General features: G+C 31.0%; 1 protein-coding gene across 1 annotated transcript in view; it reads right to left on the reverse strand.

Moving 5' to 3' along the window:
* The window catches only part of cup, a 64,633-nt gene extending 48,755 nt beyond the window's left edge, over positions 1-15,878 (reverse strand). Inside the window, exons 1-4 of the mRNA XM_065499496.1 lie at positions 15,652-15,878; positions 15,051-15,581; positions 7,349-8,374; positions 7,117-7,282 (exon numbers count right to left, since the gene is read on the reverse strand). Coding sequence (XP_065355568.1) covers positions 7,117-7,282; positions 7,349-8,374; positions 15,051-15,560 — 1,702 coding nt within the window. The 5' untranslated portion in view covers positions 15,561-15,581; positions 15,652-15,878. The remainder of the gene's footprint in view (positions 1-7,116; positions 7,283-7,348; positions 8,375-15,050; positions 15,582-15,651) is intronic.
* Between the last annotated feature and the right edge of the window lie 1,394 nt (positions 15,879-17,272).

Consider the following 17,272-nt stretch of genomic DNA (forward strand, 5'->3'; position numbering starts at 1 on the left):
CCACTCGAAACCAAAGGATTTTAGACCTATTAGCCTATCGTCTTTTCTTTTGAAGACATTAGAACGACTGATAGATCTACATCTAAGGAGCAATATAGATACCCATCTCATTAGCAACGCTCAACATGCCTACCTCAAGGGTAAATCCGTTGAGAGTGCGCTTCATGAAGTGGTCGGTTGTATAGAGCACAGTCTGAAGCATAGGGAATATACTTTAGCTGCGTTTCTTGATATAGAAGGTGCCTTTAACAACATCAGGACAGAGGCAATTAGGAACTCGTTAGTAGAACTTGGGGTCGACGACTTTCTAGTGAATTTACTAGGAAGTATAAGGTAGAGAACTTCAAATTGCCGAAACTAGACGGCGTCGAGCTGAGTTTATCAGGGGGAGCCAAGTATTTAGGAACCTTCCTTGACAATAAACTGTCATGGAAAATAAATACGCAGGAAAGATTGAAAAGGGGCCTTAATGCCTACTATACATGTAGGAACTCAATTGGCAAAAACTGGGGCTTGCGACCGAGTATGGTTAATTGGATCTACACTTCTGTTGTTAGACCTATTATTACTTATGGCTGCACAGTGTGGTGGGAGGCAATGAGGAAACGTAGCTACAGGGCTATACTCAACAAGGCTCAAAGATGTGCATGTCTGGATATCACAGGTGCCCTAGGCAGCACCCCGCAGGCGGCGTTGGATATAATCCTGAACCTACTACCCATTGAGATATATGTTGAAAGTGTGGCAGCAAGGAACTTACTCAGACTATCTGAGTCTTCCTTAGTGAAATCCTTGCGGATGGGACACACTATGATACTGTATGAAGCAGGTCTTGTTAGTCAGGGCATTACTCCATCTGGAATCTCTGACTATAAGGTCGCAACCTTCAGCTTTGGTGCTTCACCCCCAGTAGAATTCCCCACTAGGGATAAGTGGGCTGGATCCGATCAACTGTTTGATGGGTGCGCAGTTTTCACAGACGGTTCCAAAATGGATTCTGGTACGGGGGCCGGGGAATATTTGGTCGACCAAGACATCAAGCGCTCATATAGACTCCCTAACGAGTGTAGCGTCTTCCAGGCAGAGATCTTCGCGATCTGGAAAGCCACAGAGTTGATAGGGACACACATAAATAGGGGGTCTGCAGTGACAATATATGTAGACAGTCAGGCAGCACTGAAGGCCTTGGAATGTCATTTAATACACTCCAACCTAGTAGAGGACTGTAGGAGAGCTCTGGAGGAGCTATTGGCACATTACTCAGTGAGATTGTGTTGGGTGCCAGGGCACTGTGATATACAGGGTAACGAGGTAGCAGATGAACTTGCTAGACATGGTTCCGATTTGGACCATGACACTAGGGAACGGGCTGTTAGACCACCCATTTGTCACTACTACAGGGTAATCTACGAAAGATTCCGGGACTGCACGAATCGATCCTGGTGCAGTAGAACAGATTGCAAAGTGTCCAGGGCCTTATGGCCAAGACTGAATGCGAACGCGACTGGGACACTGTTAGAGTTGGATAGGTACAATCTCAGGATTCTAGTAGGAGTGATAACCGGTCACTGCTCAATTGGAGCCTTTAAGGGAAAGTGGGATACTGACACACAGGACTTCTGTAGAGTATGTGGGGATGCAGAGGAGATAGAGACAGTAGAGCACATTATGTGCAACTGCCCTATGCTACAGGGTTATAGACTTAAATGGCTAGGAAATAGATTTCTGGATGAACTTGGTAATGTTGCTGGCTGCAAACTAAGCAACATACTAGGTTTCATTAAGGGAATAGGGTGGCTATTTAAGGGACGTTCTACGGCAGGTCCAAATCCGTGAAAAGACTAATCTTTCCTTTCTTTCTTCTTCTTTTTATCAGACGGAATTTTGGACTTCTTTTTTTTTTTTTTTTTTTTTTTTTGCTTATTCTAATGCTATTATCTTTATCTTTTTCTATCTCTATCGAAGGGAATCACAATGGACATCAAGGTCTCTGGGTGGAAGTACACTTAGTGTACACCCTTCTAAACCTAACCTAAGATACCCTACTTTGAGCCCCCATAGAGCCGCCCCTGGATTATTTGTAGGGCCCATTTTAATAACTTAAACTCGAATACTCCTTGGCTACACTCAACTCAAATTTTATCCCGATCGGACCAGCCGTTTAGAAATGCCAGATTTATTTCCAAAAAATTTCGATTCTGCCCCACTGTGCATTGTTAAAATACCACATTTCACTCACTTGCGATCATCAGCATAAATATGAGAATAAATGTTTGTTTGACTGACGCACAGTGGGGGATCTGAACAAAAAAGTGGAAATAAATCTGTAACTTCTAAACGAATAGCCCGATTTTAATAAAATTTCCCATAGCTATAGAGGAGGTGTCGATAAGTTTAAGTTTTGAATTTGGGCTTAAACAACCAAGGGGGGACGATATATTTTATGTAAATTTCAACTTTAGACAACATATTCTAAAATCGCATAGCTGCTTTAAAAAAATTAAGACCAGTTTTGTATGTCCCAATCTGTTCTTCAATATCATGCAAAGGGATTTCATGGCCCCGAGCTTGGTACCTTCAATAATCAAAAAAATCCCAATTTTGGGATTTTTGAAAAGTTTTTTGGGAATTGTGGGATTCTCAATAACAAATCTAAATCCAAATTTTCACTTTTGCATTCCGACAAAAAATGGGTATATAATTGTAAAATTTAATTAAAAAATATTCATAAACCAATAAGATATAGCAGTTTAAAAATTTAAATTTTCAACAAAAAAAATAAAAAAAAAAATTATCTTTTTTTTTGCAAAAACTCTTCTATGAAGTTTTTAATTTTCAATATATTTAAACATTTTTGAAAAGAAGATGCAATTTCCAAAATATTGATGTATAATATGTCTACCTTATTTTGTCCACGTGTCACAGTAATGAACGAATGATTAACATGTCTAGTGAAATTTCATCACCAAGTTATTTTCTTCCATAACAACTTCAATGTTAGGTACTTACATATATAATACATAAGTACAAACATTAAGCGATTGCAACTCTTTTTTAACAATGAATCCCAGGTATAATATGAAATACCTGGGATATCCCTAAAACATATTTCATACATAATACTATTTTTTTACTACAGGTAATAGAACAGGTAAATTTCCAAATATACCTTCACCTATATAAACGTTGACTACAGGTAACCTATTATATGAAACTCATGAAGAATAATTAATACATAATCATACTCAATCCACAATTGACATTAGTTATAATTAGCTAAAGATGACGATCACCTTAAAAAAAACTTTGTCCTCCATTTTACTTAAACATAAAACTGATCAATTTCAAGATAAAGTCAACCTCGTATTGAAATTTGTCGAAAGTACGCATAATAATAAAGTGGATAAAACGGAATTATGTAAAATCGAAAAGTTTGTTAAATCCTTTGACATAAAATGGAAAACCGTAAAATTTTCTGCTACGAAATTTGAATCCAAATATTGTGATTGGTTGGATGAAAATATAGAATTTTATGTGTCCACGTCTGCCTTTGGTGCTCCCCGTAAGGAATACATGGAATTGTGCCCAAAATCCAAGAAAAAACGGTTATCGGATTCACTATCAACCCTGTCTACTGAGGAAGTTTCGGATACATTTAAGGCTATGTTGAAAAACAGCCTTTGGAAGCTGTTAAAATCGCTGATATTCTTCCGAATGCATCGCCTAGACGATTAAAACGAATTGTTAAGAGCATACCTACACCATCATCTAATACTGCTTTTACCGAAGAAGAGGCTATTGCGCTTATGTTGCAGCTGGGAGTAAGCCGTGATAATTATATAACTTTAAGAAAGGAAATGACAATATAACTTTATGGCTCAATTCAGGAAAAGAAAAAGAGTATTATACCATCACCTATTGAAGTTACTGATCGGAAAGCTAGAATTGGACTCTCCACTCTACTCGAAAATACAGCATTAAGGATTGCTTGCGACTTTTCTACAGAACAGCTAAACAAAATAAATACTTATGATCTGCAACTAATCTGTAAGTGGGGATGTGATGGCTTATCATCACTTTCGAAATATAAGCAAACTACATCGAGTCAAACATCATCAGAGTATAAAAGTGTATTTATGTCATCATTGGATCCATTAAGAATTCGGAAGTATGCTGCCAGTGATCCTCCATCAACTAGTTTTGAGGATATATGGATTAATTCAACTCGAATATACAAAAGAAACAGGAACATCATCTACTTGGAACTGTTCCATATGTGGTGAAAAAAAATCGGAATTTTCGAATATATCCAATGAAAGAACAATTAACGAGGAAGTGCTCAAATTCGGAATATCTCCTCTACATGCCCGTATAAGATTTCTTGAACATTTTCTACATCTGGCATATGATTTAAAATATAGAAGCATACCAAAAAATATCAATAAAACAGTAAATAAAAATGAAGAACTGATGGAAATGAGAGCCACGGAGAAAAGAAGAATTCAAAAAGCAGATTGGATTAAACATAGATAAACCACTCGTAGGATATGGAAGCACAAATGATGGAAACACAGCTAGACGATTTTCAAAGATTTTGAAACAACCTCAGATATAACGGGAATTAATATGGAATTACTGAAAAAGTCAATATTATTTTAATGGCAATAAATAGTAAGCACAAAGTGAATGCAACAAAATTTGGCGAGTATTCCACAGAAATTTCAAAACTTCTATTATCGTTGTACCCTTGGAAAGAAATGACACCAACAGTACATAAAGTATTATGTCATGGAAAAATCATAATTGAACATAATATTTTGCCCTTTGGAGAACTTACAGAAGAACCCCAAGAATCGAGAAATAGGGACTTCAAGTATGTTCAGCAGTTCAGCTCCAGAAATTGTTCTCGACAATCTCAAAATGAAGACATTTTGAATAATCTAATTTTATCATCAGATCCAGTCTTATCATCTATGAGGAAACGTTGGATTTGCTACAGAAGTTTGACGTTTGAAAATAGTCATGACTTTAAAGATTTGCTTTATCTTTTAGATATGTATTGCTCTGTTTCTGATTATTTTACTAAATTAAGCTAATTATAAATTTAAAAATAAAAAATATTTCCCAAAAAAACATTACTTGTTTCTTTAGTTTTTTGTTTATTTATCAAATATTTCACATGAAATGTATGCTATGAAATCTACCTGTTCTATTACCTGTAGTAAAAAATTAGTATTATGTATGAAATATGTTTTAGGGATATCCCAGGTATTTCATATTATACCTGGGATTCATTGTTAAAAAAGAGTTGCAATCGCTTAATGTTTGTACTTATGTATTATATATGTAAGTACCTAACATTGAAGTTGTTATGGAAGAAAATAACTTGGTGATGAAATTTCACTAAACATGTTAATCATTCGTTCATTACTGTGACACGTGGACAAAATAAGGTAGACATATTATACATCAATATTTTGGAAATTGCATCTTCTTTTCAAAAATGTTTAAATATATTGAAAATTAAAAACTTCATAGAAGAGTTTTTGCAAAAAAAAAGATAAATTTTTTTTTATTTTTTGTTGAAAATTTAAATTTTTAAACTGCTATAACTTTTTGGTTTATGAATATTTTTTAATCAAATTTTACAATTATATAGACATTTTTTGTCGGAATGCAAAAGTGAAAATTTGGATTTAGATTTGTTATTGAGAATCCCACAATTCCCAAAAAACTTTTCAAAAATCCCAAAATTGGGATTTTTTTGGTTTTTGGATCTATTGAAGGTACCAAGCTCGGGGCTATGAAATCCCTTTGCATGATATTGAAGAACAGATTGGGACATACAAAACTGTTCTTAATTTTTTGAAAGCAGCTATGCGATTTTAGAATATGTTGTCTAAAGTTGAAATTTACATAAAAAAATATGTCTACTTCGGAAGGCTCTGGACCACGCAATAATACGAATTTTGATATTATTTTGCTTTTATAATATTTCCCGAAATGTTATCTTTCAGAAAAATATAAACACATTATTTATTTTTTTCTCATTTTCTGTATAATTTAAAATTAATGTAGGTACTTTTTTCGAAAAAAAAAAATGGCGAAAAAACGACTTTTTTATTTTTTTTAAGTTTGAATGCACATAACTTTTGACTCAGTAGATATTTTTTAACAATTCTTTCTTAAGATTATAATATTAATTTGTTGTTAATTCAAAAAAAGATACTTCAAGAAAATCGGGAAAGAATTGGATCCGTTATTAGCAAAATGGCAGACCAAGGTAGGCAAAAAAAATAAAATTTTACTTTTCAAATGCAAATAACTCGTAATAATAAGAGATAATATATGGCTAAGGCAATGTTTTTTGTAGATCTCGTCTAGTACATTCCATATGTATAAAAATCTTTCAAATCGGATCGCAAACAAAAATTTGGCATCATTTTTAATTTTTGATATACCCGAGGTGCCCCACTTTGGGGCATTGTGGCTCGGCCCCCCCTTGGTTGTTTAAGCCCAAATTCAAAACTTAAACTTATCGACACATCCTCTATTCGTTTAGAAGTTACAGATTTATTTCCACTTTTTTTTCAGATCCCCCACTGTGTGGCGTGACGTTATCTTAAAATATCATTAAAAGCAAATCAAATTTTTACCGTTAATTGTTATTTGTTTGCGGTAAAAGTGCAATTACTCCTAGAAATATAAATTGTTAAGAGAAGATGACCTTAGATATAAAACACAATTAACCAAAACGAGAACTTGAACTTTGTAATAGGATCATCCGTTCTAAAATAGGAACGACCAAGATCTCCAGAATGGCCATAAGGGGAGACGTCTTTTAACCAATTCCGTGAAATTTGGCCATTGTCTGCTCAGAAAACTGATATCAAAAGTTGTAAGACTGTTGCCTATGCAGATGATGTATGCAGAAAGTTCCAGTCACTGTCAAGTGACTGGAACTTTCTCCTCTTCTTCTGACTATTCTACTTGATACTTCCCATCCTCTTTTCATCCTACCTCTTTATCATTTACTCTTTTGCAGATGCAATAATATATATAATATATATATAATAACTTATTAGTTTGACGAAATTCAAATTAAATTTTATTTACCTGTTACGTTATTATCGCCGTTCAGTTGCTTGTTAAATTGGCTACATTCCGATAATTTTGGATGGTAATGTTGATTGTCATACTGTGGTTGGTAGTTACCAGACCATTTATTATGTGATAGGCGACCACTGCCAATACGGCGTTGATTCGTTATGATTGCAGGATCCTAATACACATAACAATAAGCTAATATAAATATGTATGGAGACTTTTTCAAATAACAATAACTTGCCTTAAAATCAAGTGGCTGTGGCGGTTGGCTTCTAATAATTGATTCATCCATAAATTTACGTTTTACAAAAGACGGCATCATGTCATTGCATCGAGATTTCAAGTTATTACCATTATTATTAATATTGTTGTTATGACCAACGTTACTGTTATTATGGGTGTTGTTGTTATTATTACGTGTGCCGTATAAGGCGGAATCAGCATCAGAAGGCAATTTCCAGATGTTAAATCGTTTGAGACGTGCTTCCAATTCGATTACATCACAATTAACAATGTTCGGTGGCACAAAAGGTGAAAGATGTTGTTTTAATTTTGAATTAGACATTTCGTTACGAATCATGTGAAGATTAGGTCGTGTGTAGTGTATAACTGAATCGACGTTAATTGTATGCATAGCGGATTTAGTTTTAGAAACAATTTTACCACAACCATTAGTAATTGGTACAGATGGGACGGATTTAGATGCAGTAACTGCAATCTTTTTTGCTTTTAGATTCTGACGAATTTCTCTAACATTGTGCTTGCAAATATTACCGCCATCATCTTTAACTGGGCTCACATGTTCAGAAACGTTTTCCAAATCACAACTTGCGGCTGTACAGGACATTGGCTGAGTATAAGGTGTAGAAGAGCGAGCAGATAGAATCTGCAGTGACAACACCTCTTCTTCATTGTGATGATTATTATCATGATGATGAAGACATGTTGTCGGCATTTGATTGCATGCGATCGCCTTCTTCGATATTTCATTGCTATTTTTCTCGGCAACTGCAATGTTTTCTTCTCCGCCATTCATGGTCAATAAAATGTCCATAGAAACCAATGTTGATGTTGGTGGTGGTAGTGGTATCGCTACAGAAATGACCGATGGTTTAATCATCGATTGTTTCTCTAGTAATTTCTGAATTTTCCAAGTTCGTTCTGTTAATTTTAAAATCTCATCAAATTTAGACTTTTTCGGTATTTCCATCAATGCTAACGATTGTATATCATGCTGTTTTTCGCTTACATCCACTATTACTTCAACCTGGAATTAACAAACAAAACCATTGTGATATAAAACAAGCTAATTTAAATTTAAAAACACACATTTAAAAAATACTTTTTAGTAAAATGATTTTATTTATAAAAACTATATTTTTGAGTAGTTTTAACTCGGCGTGAATGAGTTCAAAAATGTTTACACTACTTTGATGCTTAAAATTGGTCCACTCAGCAACAGATTTATATAATTAAATAAAAACAATTTAAATTCCAGAATTCAAAAATTAATGTAAGAGTTTTAGTCTAAAAACATTATATTTATGTATATTTCTTTATGGTTTTAATTACACTGTCCAACAGCATTTTTGGAACAGAATAGCGATCTTATAATTCTGAAAGGGCATGTTGAGTAGATAATTTTTGTAGAATAAACTTATAGACCAGCTGGTCTGAATTTTTTTTAAAGTGGGTCAAAGTTTAATTTTTTATTATTATATTATACATTATACATTATACTAACTGAAAAAAAAATGTTGTAAGATAATATCTGAGACAATTCTTATTGTCAGAGTTATATTGTGGAATTTTATGGGGATCATTTTCGTGGAAGATCTTAACCCTCTATCTCCTCTATTTAGGGGTCAACCCTTATTTCGAGATAATCAAAAAAAATCATTTTAAAAATGACATTTAAGGAATAAAATATTCTACGAAAATACAAAGATACAAAAGTAGTAAATAAAGAACTTTATGCTTAATTAGCAAAATTACACGCCATCTCGGGTCTAAAATTTTTTAAAAATATCTCCAAAAATCCAAGTATGATCCGAATGATCAGAAATTTACAATATAAATAGTCCTTAAGGAGATCTACAAAAAACATGCATACATATGTAAGTTATCTCTTTCAGTTCAAGAGATATTTACATTTATTTATTTACTTTTTTTAATTCTGCTCGATCTTTTTTTGGGTTTTTAAATATGGCGGGCCTACGGAGGTTCGAAATATCAACTATATTTGCGATAAAATTTCGAAAACAATAAAAACAACTTGCTAACAGTTATCTCGACCCTATAAAAAGTTACACGCATCCAAGTTGGAACAGAAAAAATGGCCGTATTTTTTACGTTTTTTCCAAAACACATTTTGCATGGAATGTATAAAAAAATCTTAAAATTTTTCAAAAGTGAGCAAGGTTTTTAATTTTAAGAATTTTTCGGACTTCATTTAGCTTAGAAACTAAAAAATTATAATATAGGGTTTGTTCATGAACAAAAATATAAAATTTGAATTTATGTAAAATTTTAACGGTTTATCATATTATAACAAAATTTGAAAATAGTGTAGATTCAAATCGTCCCCTCAATAAAACAATAGTGTATAAGCATATACGCCATTATTGCATAATAAGAATCTACATAACTGATTCTATATGTGGTCAAAATTTGGTGAAATTCTACTTCCACAAAGTGGGTCAAAAGATCAATTGAAATATTACTTTTGTTCTAGATGTCTACTAACACAAAAATTTTAAACTCAATTATTTCGAAATGACAACAAAAAATACACTATTGTTTTATTAAGGGGACGAAATATCCTTAAATCAATGGCATTATAATTTTTGACACCTTTTATTTTCAAATACCAAAATTCCTAAAATGGGGAAAATGTGTTCCAAAACAGAGCATTTTTAGAAAATACCCTACTGTGACATTATTTACCGTGCGATAGTAAAATAACTTTGCACGTATTTAAATAAGACATAGTCCTATACAAACGTGGAGCTTGTTTGAGGATTGGTGATTTGCCATAGTTTAGAAATTGGTTCAACGTCATGCATTAAACACATTGAAGACAGCAGGCTTCCGACTTCAATCTGTCAAAAATAGAATACACACGTTTATATGAAGACGATTCTTTTGACGACAGCACAACTTCACGACGACACGACTTCGTTTGCTGCTGCTGCCCAATTAGGCTAATTTCTATTTTTGTCAACTTCAAAACAGAAATAGTGTTGCTAATATAATAAAAAATGTAAATCAAATTAGTGCTTAAAAAAATATATTTTTTTTTACTTAATTAAGAGAAGTTTCTGATAACCATATTGAAATGAATTAATAACAGGTACATAAATTATTACCACATATATATATTTACTCAAAATAATTGTTTAACGTTTAATTACTTTGGAATTTTGTACGGTTATTTTTTATTAAAGTAAAAAATTAAAGTGACATCACTGAATTATAAATCAGCTGTTTACTTTGAAGCTGTCGTCTTTAAAAGAATTCACCGGCTGCCGCACGGCTGCAACTTCAGCCAGCAGCATTTGTGTTCGTGAAGTCGTGAAGCCTGCTGTCTTCAATGTGTTTAATGCATCACTTTCATCACTGGATGATATAATCATATCATCAGATTGTAAAATATCATTTTCATAACTAGAATTTAAAAAAAAAAAACATCTAAAATTTTAAAATCTGTTAAAATTCCCAAAAAGTCGTTAATTTAAAAACCGCATAAATTTGAATCCACAAAAAAAAAATCCGCATAAAACGAGACCTGAGTGTATATCGAACCGGAAAATGACCAAAATAAAAATCTACACAAGTTGATTCCAGGTATCAGAATGATGCATTCGATTTTCTGTGATGAGGACTTTAAATTAAGCACAGCTCTAACGGCCTATTCAATAAAAATAAAAATAACATAAATACATATTGTTAAAATTTCATTATTTAATATTAAATAAAATAGTCTATTCTTGTTATAAGTGTTACTATATAATATAATATATAATTTTGAAAGTTAGACGCTAATTTTTAAAAAAAACTTCATAATATATAAATACCTAAGAAATTAATCAGTCAAAAAAATAGCACCAAGATAGAAATCGATTAAAATAAACAAAAATTAACCAGGACAAAATTTAATTTAGTAACAATTATTATGGTTTGTAACGTTCTTAACACGTTATTATTAAAAATAAAATATTGTTTTTCGAACACCTCCTACCCATAAAGATTCCAAAATTTTAAAAATTCTGTATCGAACTTGTATGCCAAATATATTTTTTCATTCCCCAAAATAAATTCTTAAATATTTTTGGTTTCCTTTTACCCTTTTTGTGACTTTCCTGTCCCACGACATTGACCTTTTAGCTTGAAACCCAAATTTATATCAGTTTATCATTCGATATATAATTCCTATTATATTCTTCAAATGTTATAATAGAAAAACCACAATAAAACTATGATTTTAAAATCTGTGTGTTTTAAGATAAGATGAATTATTATCTTAAATTTTGGTTGAAATTGGATTCGGAGGACTTTCTATAGAATCTGATATCAAACAATATAATTTGTTTAATTATTTGACCAAAAAGTGTTTTGGTACTTGAATGTTGAAAAATGGTAATGCGACTTCGGAAATTTTAACTTCAATAGAGAATGTTATATTGTTATTGGTGAACCTTTTCTAGGATTTAAATAATTTAAATTTTTTTATTGCAATGGTCAGCGAATAACTGCAACACTAGTCGTCACTTTTGTGCAGAACTTAAATGCCTGATTTTCGAAACGGTGGGCCAAGAGTGTTATGATTAAAAGCGATAAGCGGTTGCGCAACCTAAAATTTATATTTTTATTTCAACGCAATGTTTTTTAAAACCATTTCTAAATATCTATAAATAGTTTTATTCTGAATTAAACTAATTTGTATGTTCAGAAATCATAATTTTTAAAACTAGAGCTCACATGTACCACTTTTCTTGTTACTAAAAAAAATAGAAAAGTAAAATTAATTTTTTTGTTTTTAATTTTATTCATTTCGATATAAATAGATTAAAATTATAATTTTATGGCGATTTTTTAAAACAAAAACATGAATATTCTATATTTTTTCGACAAGTTCTTACGATGGTGCTATTATTTTTACTGCACAAAATCTGGGTATTTTTCAAAAATACCAAATAATTGATTGAAAGGTTATTATTTCTTAAAGAAAACTTTAATTAAAATTACTATGGAAATAAAAATTTTACCCATGTTAATTGCTTTACTGTGGTGCTATTATTTTGACCGGCACCAATTTGAAATGTGACTTGTTTTGACAGTTCTTGTGAGAAACTTCTCGCATAATATTAGGTGTGTTCGCGTACTTTCCAGTAAAAAATATCCAGTAACTTTATTTTAGAGAGTAAAAATAAATTACTCTCAATCTGAAAAATTACAAAAAAAAAAAGTACGCGAACGACAATTTGTAAAAATAAGTTGTATTTTATTATAAATCAATTCAAATCGTTTGTTTTGTGTTATTTTACATCTTTTCTTTGCAAACTTGTTGATATTTTTTACTGAACATTTTTTGTTCTCTATCTATGAACTGTCACTTATAACACTCTCTTGCTCTCTCGTTACAAGTTTTTAAAAGTAAACGAAGGCAATCCCGTAACTTCCAGTAATAATTTGTACAAATTATAAAAATTATCAAGTACGCGAACCTACTAATGTTACAGAAACACTTTTTCTCACTTCCTTCCAATAATTGCTGAAAAATTATTTAAATTACAGATAATAATAATTATGTATTGAAATCAATAAAAATAAAATAAAAATAATTCTCAAATTATACAGAAACACTTGTGTGAGAAAAAACATTTTTTGTTTCATTTTACACTGGTTTTGTTGCAATTCAATCGTTTCATGCTGAAAATTTTACGATTAGAGAAATACAGAAACGGGCTACTGGATAGAGACTTTTAAAATAAATTAATCGCTTTTGAATATTCCGTTCCATTTCGCAGATTTTTGCATTTCACAACTGCCAGCCAAAGTTGACATCCATTTTGCGTACGTTCGTTTATAACTATAATTATGGAAACTTAAACTTGATGAAATCCATGTTTTGCACTAAACATAGAGCTACCACAATTCTATCGAATCGCAAAAGATAAAATGCTTGGAAAAGTTTTGGTTTCTATATTATTTGTACATCAAAAGCGTACGAACGTACGCTGGTGACCCCAGAAAATGCCTATATATATGGGGCATTTCATGTCAAGTTAACCAACTTTTGAAATCGATGTCTTCCGATCGGGATGAAATTTGCACCAAGGTTAGCTCTATTGGATAGTAACTCAGACACAATTTTTCAACAACATCGGTCGAGAACTCTCTGAGTTATAGGGGGTAAAATTTTGACAATTGGGTCAAACAGGGGTTTTTTCTTATCCATGTAACTTATTACCTATTGTTCTTAGCAAAATGTGTCCCAAATAGTATAGACAGCTATTTCTTCGATCTTTCGAAAAAAAATATTTAAAAAAAAAAATAAAAAATTTTTAATATTTTTTTTCCGAAATCAAAAACTTTTTTGACTTTTTTTTTAAAATGGGTCCTTTTTTTTTTTTTTTTTCTTAAAATAAAGTTTAGATATTTTCCTTGAACACCTACTTGGTCGCTTAGTGGGATGCGAGTGGGATATCTATCAAAATAAATATTTTGTAACTCAAAACATAAAATTTTTGACTTTTTTTGCAAAATCAAAAACTTTGTTGACTTTTTTTTTCAAAATGGACCCTTTTTTAATCTTTTTTTTTAGGTCAAACAAAAGCTTAGATATTATCCTTGAAGACCCTTTTGGTCGCTTAGTGGGATGCGAGTGGGATATCTATCAAAATAAATATTTTTTAACTCAAGACTTACAATTTTTGATTTTTTTTTTGGAAACTTTTGACAGAATTTTATACTTTTATAAGTCGTGTTAAAGTAGAAAACGCTGTCAAAAGTTTCCAATTGTTATCGATATCGGCGTAACATATACCATTTTTTTACTCGATATTGACGACGGTGTCGATGACGCCAAATAGAATAAGGGTGAATATCACTTTGGTGACGTGATTTATAAAATTAGGGCCTTAATGTCATTTTGTAAAAGCTATAAATATTTTTATTGAACACGGCCCCATTATATGTTCAGAAATTATAATTTTTTTAAACTAGAGCCCACATAGGAAATATTTTGTTTCATCCACTGCATGGTTAATAAATACATATGAAACAATTGGGGGATTCAAACGGTCTCCTATTAGGTCGTATTGTCATAAAATATTTTTTTAGTTTAAATAAATTTTTGTTGGGTTTCAAACAAAAAAGTTTTAAACTAATTAATAATTTAGAACTATGTTTATTGGTTTGTCATAAAATAACACTTTTTTTGTTTGCATCACAAGAATTTGTTTAAACTAAAAAAATATTTTGCGACATTATGACAGTACGACCTAATAGCAGACCGTTTGAATCCCCCAAATATTTGATTTTAGCTCAATTCAATGTAAATACCACAAATTATAATAAATACATTTAAATTAAGTTTTTTAAAACGGAATCAAGAATATTCTAAATTTTTCTCAATTTCTTTTGATGGTGCTATTATTTTGATTAAACACAAAATCTGGGTATTTAATAAAACCTTATAATTGATTTTAAGTTTACTTATAGAATAAATGGATTTTGTAATATATTTTAATTAATTAATTTTACTATAAATGGTGAACAATTTTAAAGATCAGTGAGTTAGATAAAATGTAAATTTATGTAAACAAATTATGAAATTGTATTACTGGGATCTTAATTTGTTCCAAAATAAGTCCTATTCCAATAATTTTAATTATTTACTTAATTAAGCAGAATAGATAATTTTATTTGTAACAACTCACCTTTTTCTTTTGAATCCGATTGTTCGTGTTAGAAGATTTCAAAGCAAGCTTGGCCTTTTTAATGTCGGATTTAAAGTTAACACTTCTTTGAACTATTGTATCCTTGACAGACGTCAATTGTTTTGGTGGCATTGGAGGAGGCGGTGGAACTGTAGAAGTATTCTCCCATTTATCGTAGGATGAAGTTTCATCAATGATTTCAGACTCTAGTTGAGCATTTAATGTATTTGCATCAACTGGCTGTTTTGCAACATGTTTTTGTTGAACTGGAGTCGTTGGTGGTGGTGGCGGTGGAGTCATATGTACATCATCCTTAGTAATTGTCGTCTGCTTGGGCAGAAATTTTGAAACATCTCCAATAACTTTTCGATTTACATTTGGTGGTGTATTAACAACATGATCATCTTTTGATGACATGGCGCCTGCGCCATTTTCTTTTTGTTGTTTTTCAACTTCTATACTCTCGTCAATCTTGGATAGACTATTTTCCAACATTCCACAAGTTGACATTTTATCGTATTATTTTTTTAGCTAAATTAATATAATAAACGTCATTGAACAAACAAAATACTTTATTTTTAATTTAATAAATTAGACTTACCAAGCAATTTTTTGTACGAAAAATTGTTCTAGACAGATATTTAGATAAACACAATAAGATTTTTTATTACAAATGATTAATTTTTTAATGAATACGATTGTTGTCTTATCAGAAAGTAATGTTTTACAAAATTAACTTAAAATTTGTATTTTTAGTAAATTACAAAATGAAGGTCGCGAAAAACTGAAATTCGTATTAGGTTTCTTCAACTTTTACATTTAGAACAAATAAGGATGCCGTTATTTAACGTTAATGTTTTTGTAATTTTCTTGGAATAAGATTATTTTCAAATTTTAATGCGAATATTTCCAATAAGCTTAATTCCAATGTGAATTCAAATAAGGTGGTAGCAGTTCAACAAATTCAACAATTGGTCTTACCAAATGTCAAAAACAGAAATGAAAAATTAAAATAAAATGTGTATTAAACTTAAACAAGAGTCGGTAATTGAATAGTGCTGACTTAACTTATTTATGTAAAAAATAAATATTTTGTTAATAAGCTTAGAATATGAATATAATAAAATATAAAAACAGGCTTTGACAGACACTAGAACCGAACAAGTAATCAGCTATTTGACTGACACCACCTTGTATATAAATTCTTCTTGATTCACAGGGTATCTCATAATACAAATAGTGATGATAACTTTATTTAACTAAAATAGCTAAAAACCAGCCAAATTTATTTTTAGATGCTAAACAAATTTTTAATTCTAGGCTTTTTTTTTCTTGATGGTCGTTTAAGGGCACCATACACTATCAGTTTTATTTTTTGAGGTATATATTTGTATTGTGAAAGAATACAATGAAAATACATTAAATAAGATTGTGGACAAAGGATAGCGGAGAATTTATTATTAAATTTTTTTATTGAAATACGAATTCAAATGTATTCATGCTGGTGGTAATAGGAGTCCAGAAAAATTAGTAATGGTATTTATAGACGGCAATACTGAGTATTAATATTTGTCAAAAACTCAAGTATCATAATACAATTTCATCGTCTAAACAAAATTTGTATTAGATTTTCAAAAAATACAAATGATTTTTTTGATTTACGGTCGGTATTGAAAATTTGTTTAAAACAATTCAAAAACTTTTTATTTTCATATGTATCGGGCAGGGCACACTTAGAAAGGTGACTGCATCACTACAACAATACAAAAACAGGTACTTTGTTTTTGTTAAAAAGTAGGTGAACTGTCAAAGTTGCCTGTTGTTGTTTTAGCTTTTGGGTTTGTTGTATTTTTCGCCACAACAACCACAAGTGAATTGACAATTCAAACTTAATAAAAAAAATAATCAGCTGTTTCATCGCAGTCACTTTTCTAAGTGTGCCCTGGTAAACAAAAATGTAAAGAAAATTTAAAATAAAAAAGTTAGCAGAAAAATATCAATCAACAAACAAATAAAATATTTGTAATACTATCGTGTAAACAAGAAATGTATTTTTCGAAACGATTTCTTGACATACCTAAAGATTTCAATAATATTGTTACGACATTGTGCTTGAATTCAAATATAACGATTTTAACGGCTGATTTAAAAGTAGCATAATGCTACTTTTAAAGTAACAGTGCTGTAAAACTGTAACATATCTGTGGGCATTGTTAAATAAA

The sequence above is a fragment of the Calliphora vicina genome, chromosome 2 (genome assembly GCF_958450345.1).
Source record: "Calliphora vicina chromosome 2, idCalVici1.1, whole genome shotgun sequence".
Classification (NCBI taxonomy): domain Eukaryota; kingdom Metazoa; phylum Arthropoda; class Insecta; order Diptera; family Calliphoridae; genus Calliphora; species Calliphora vicina.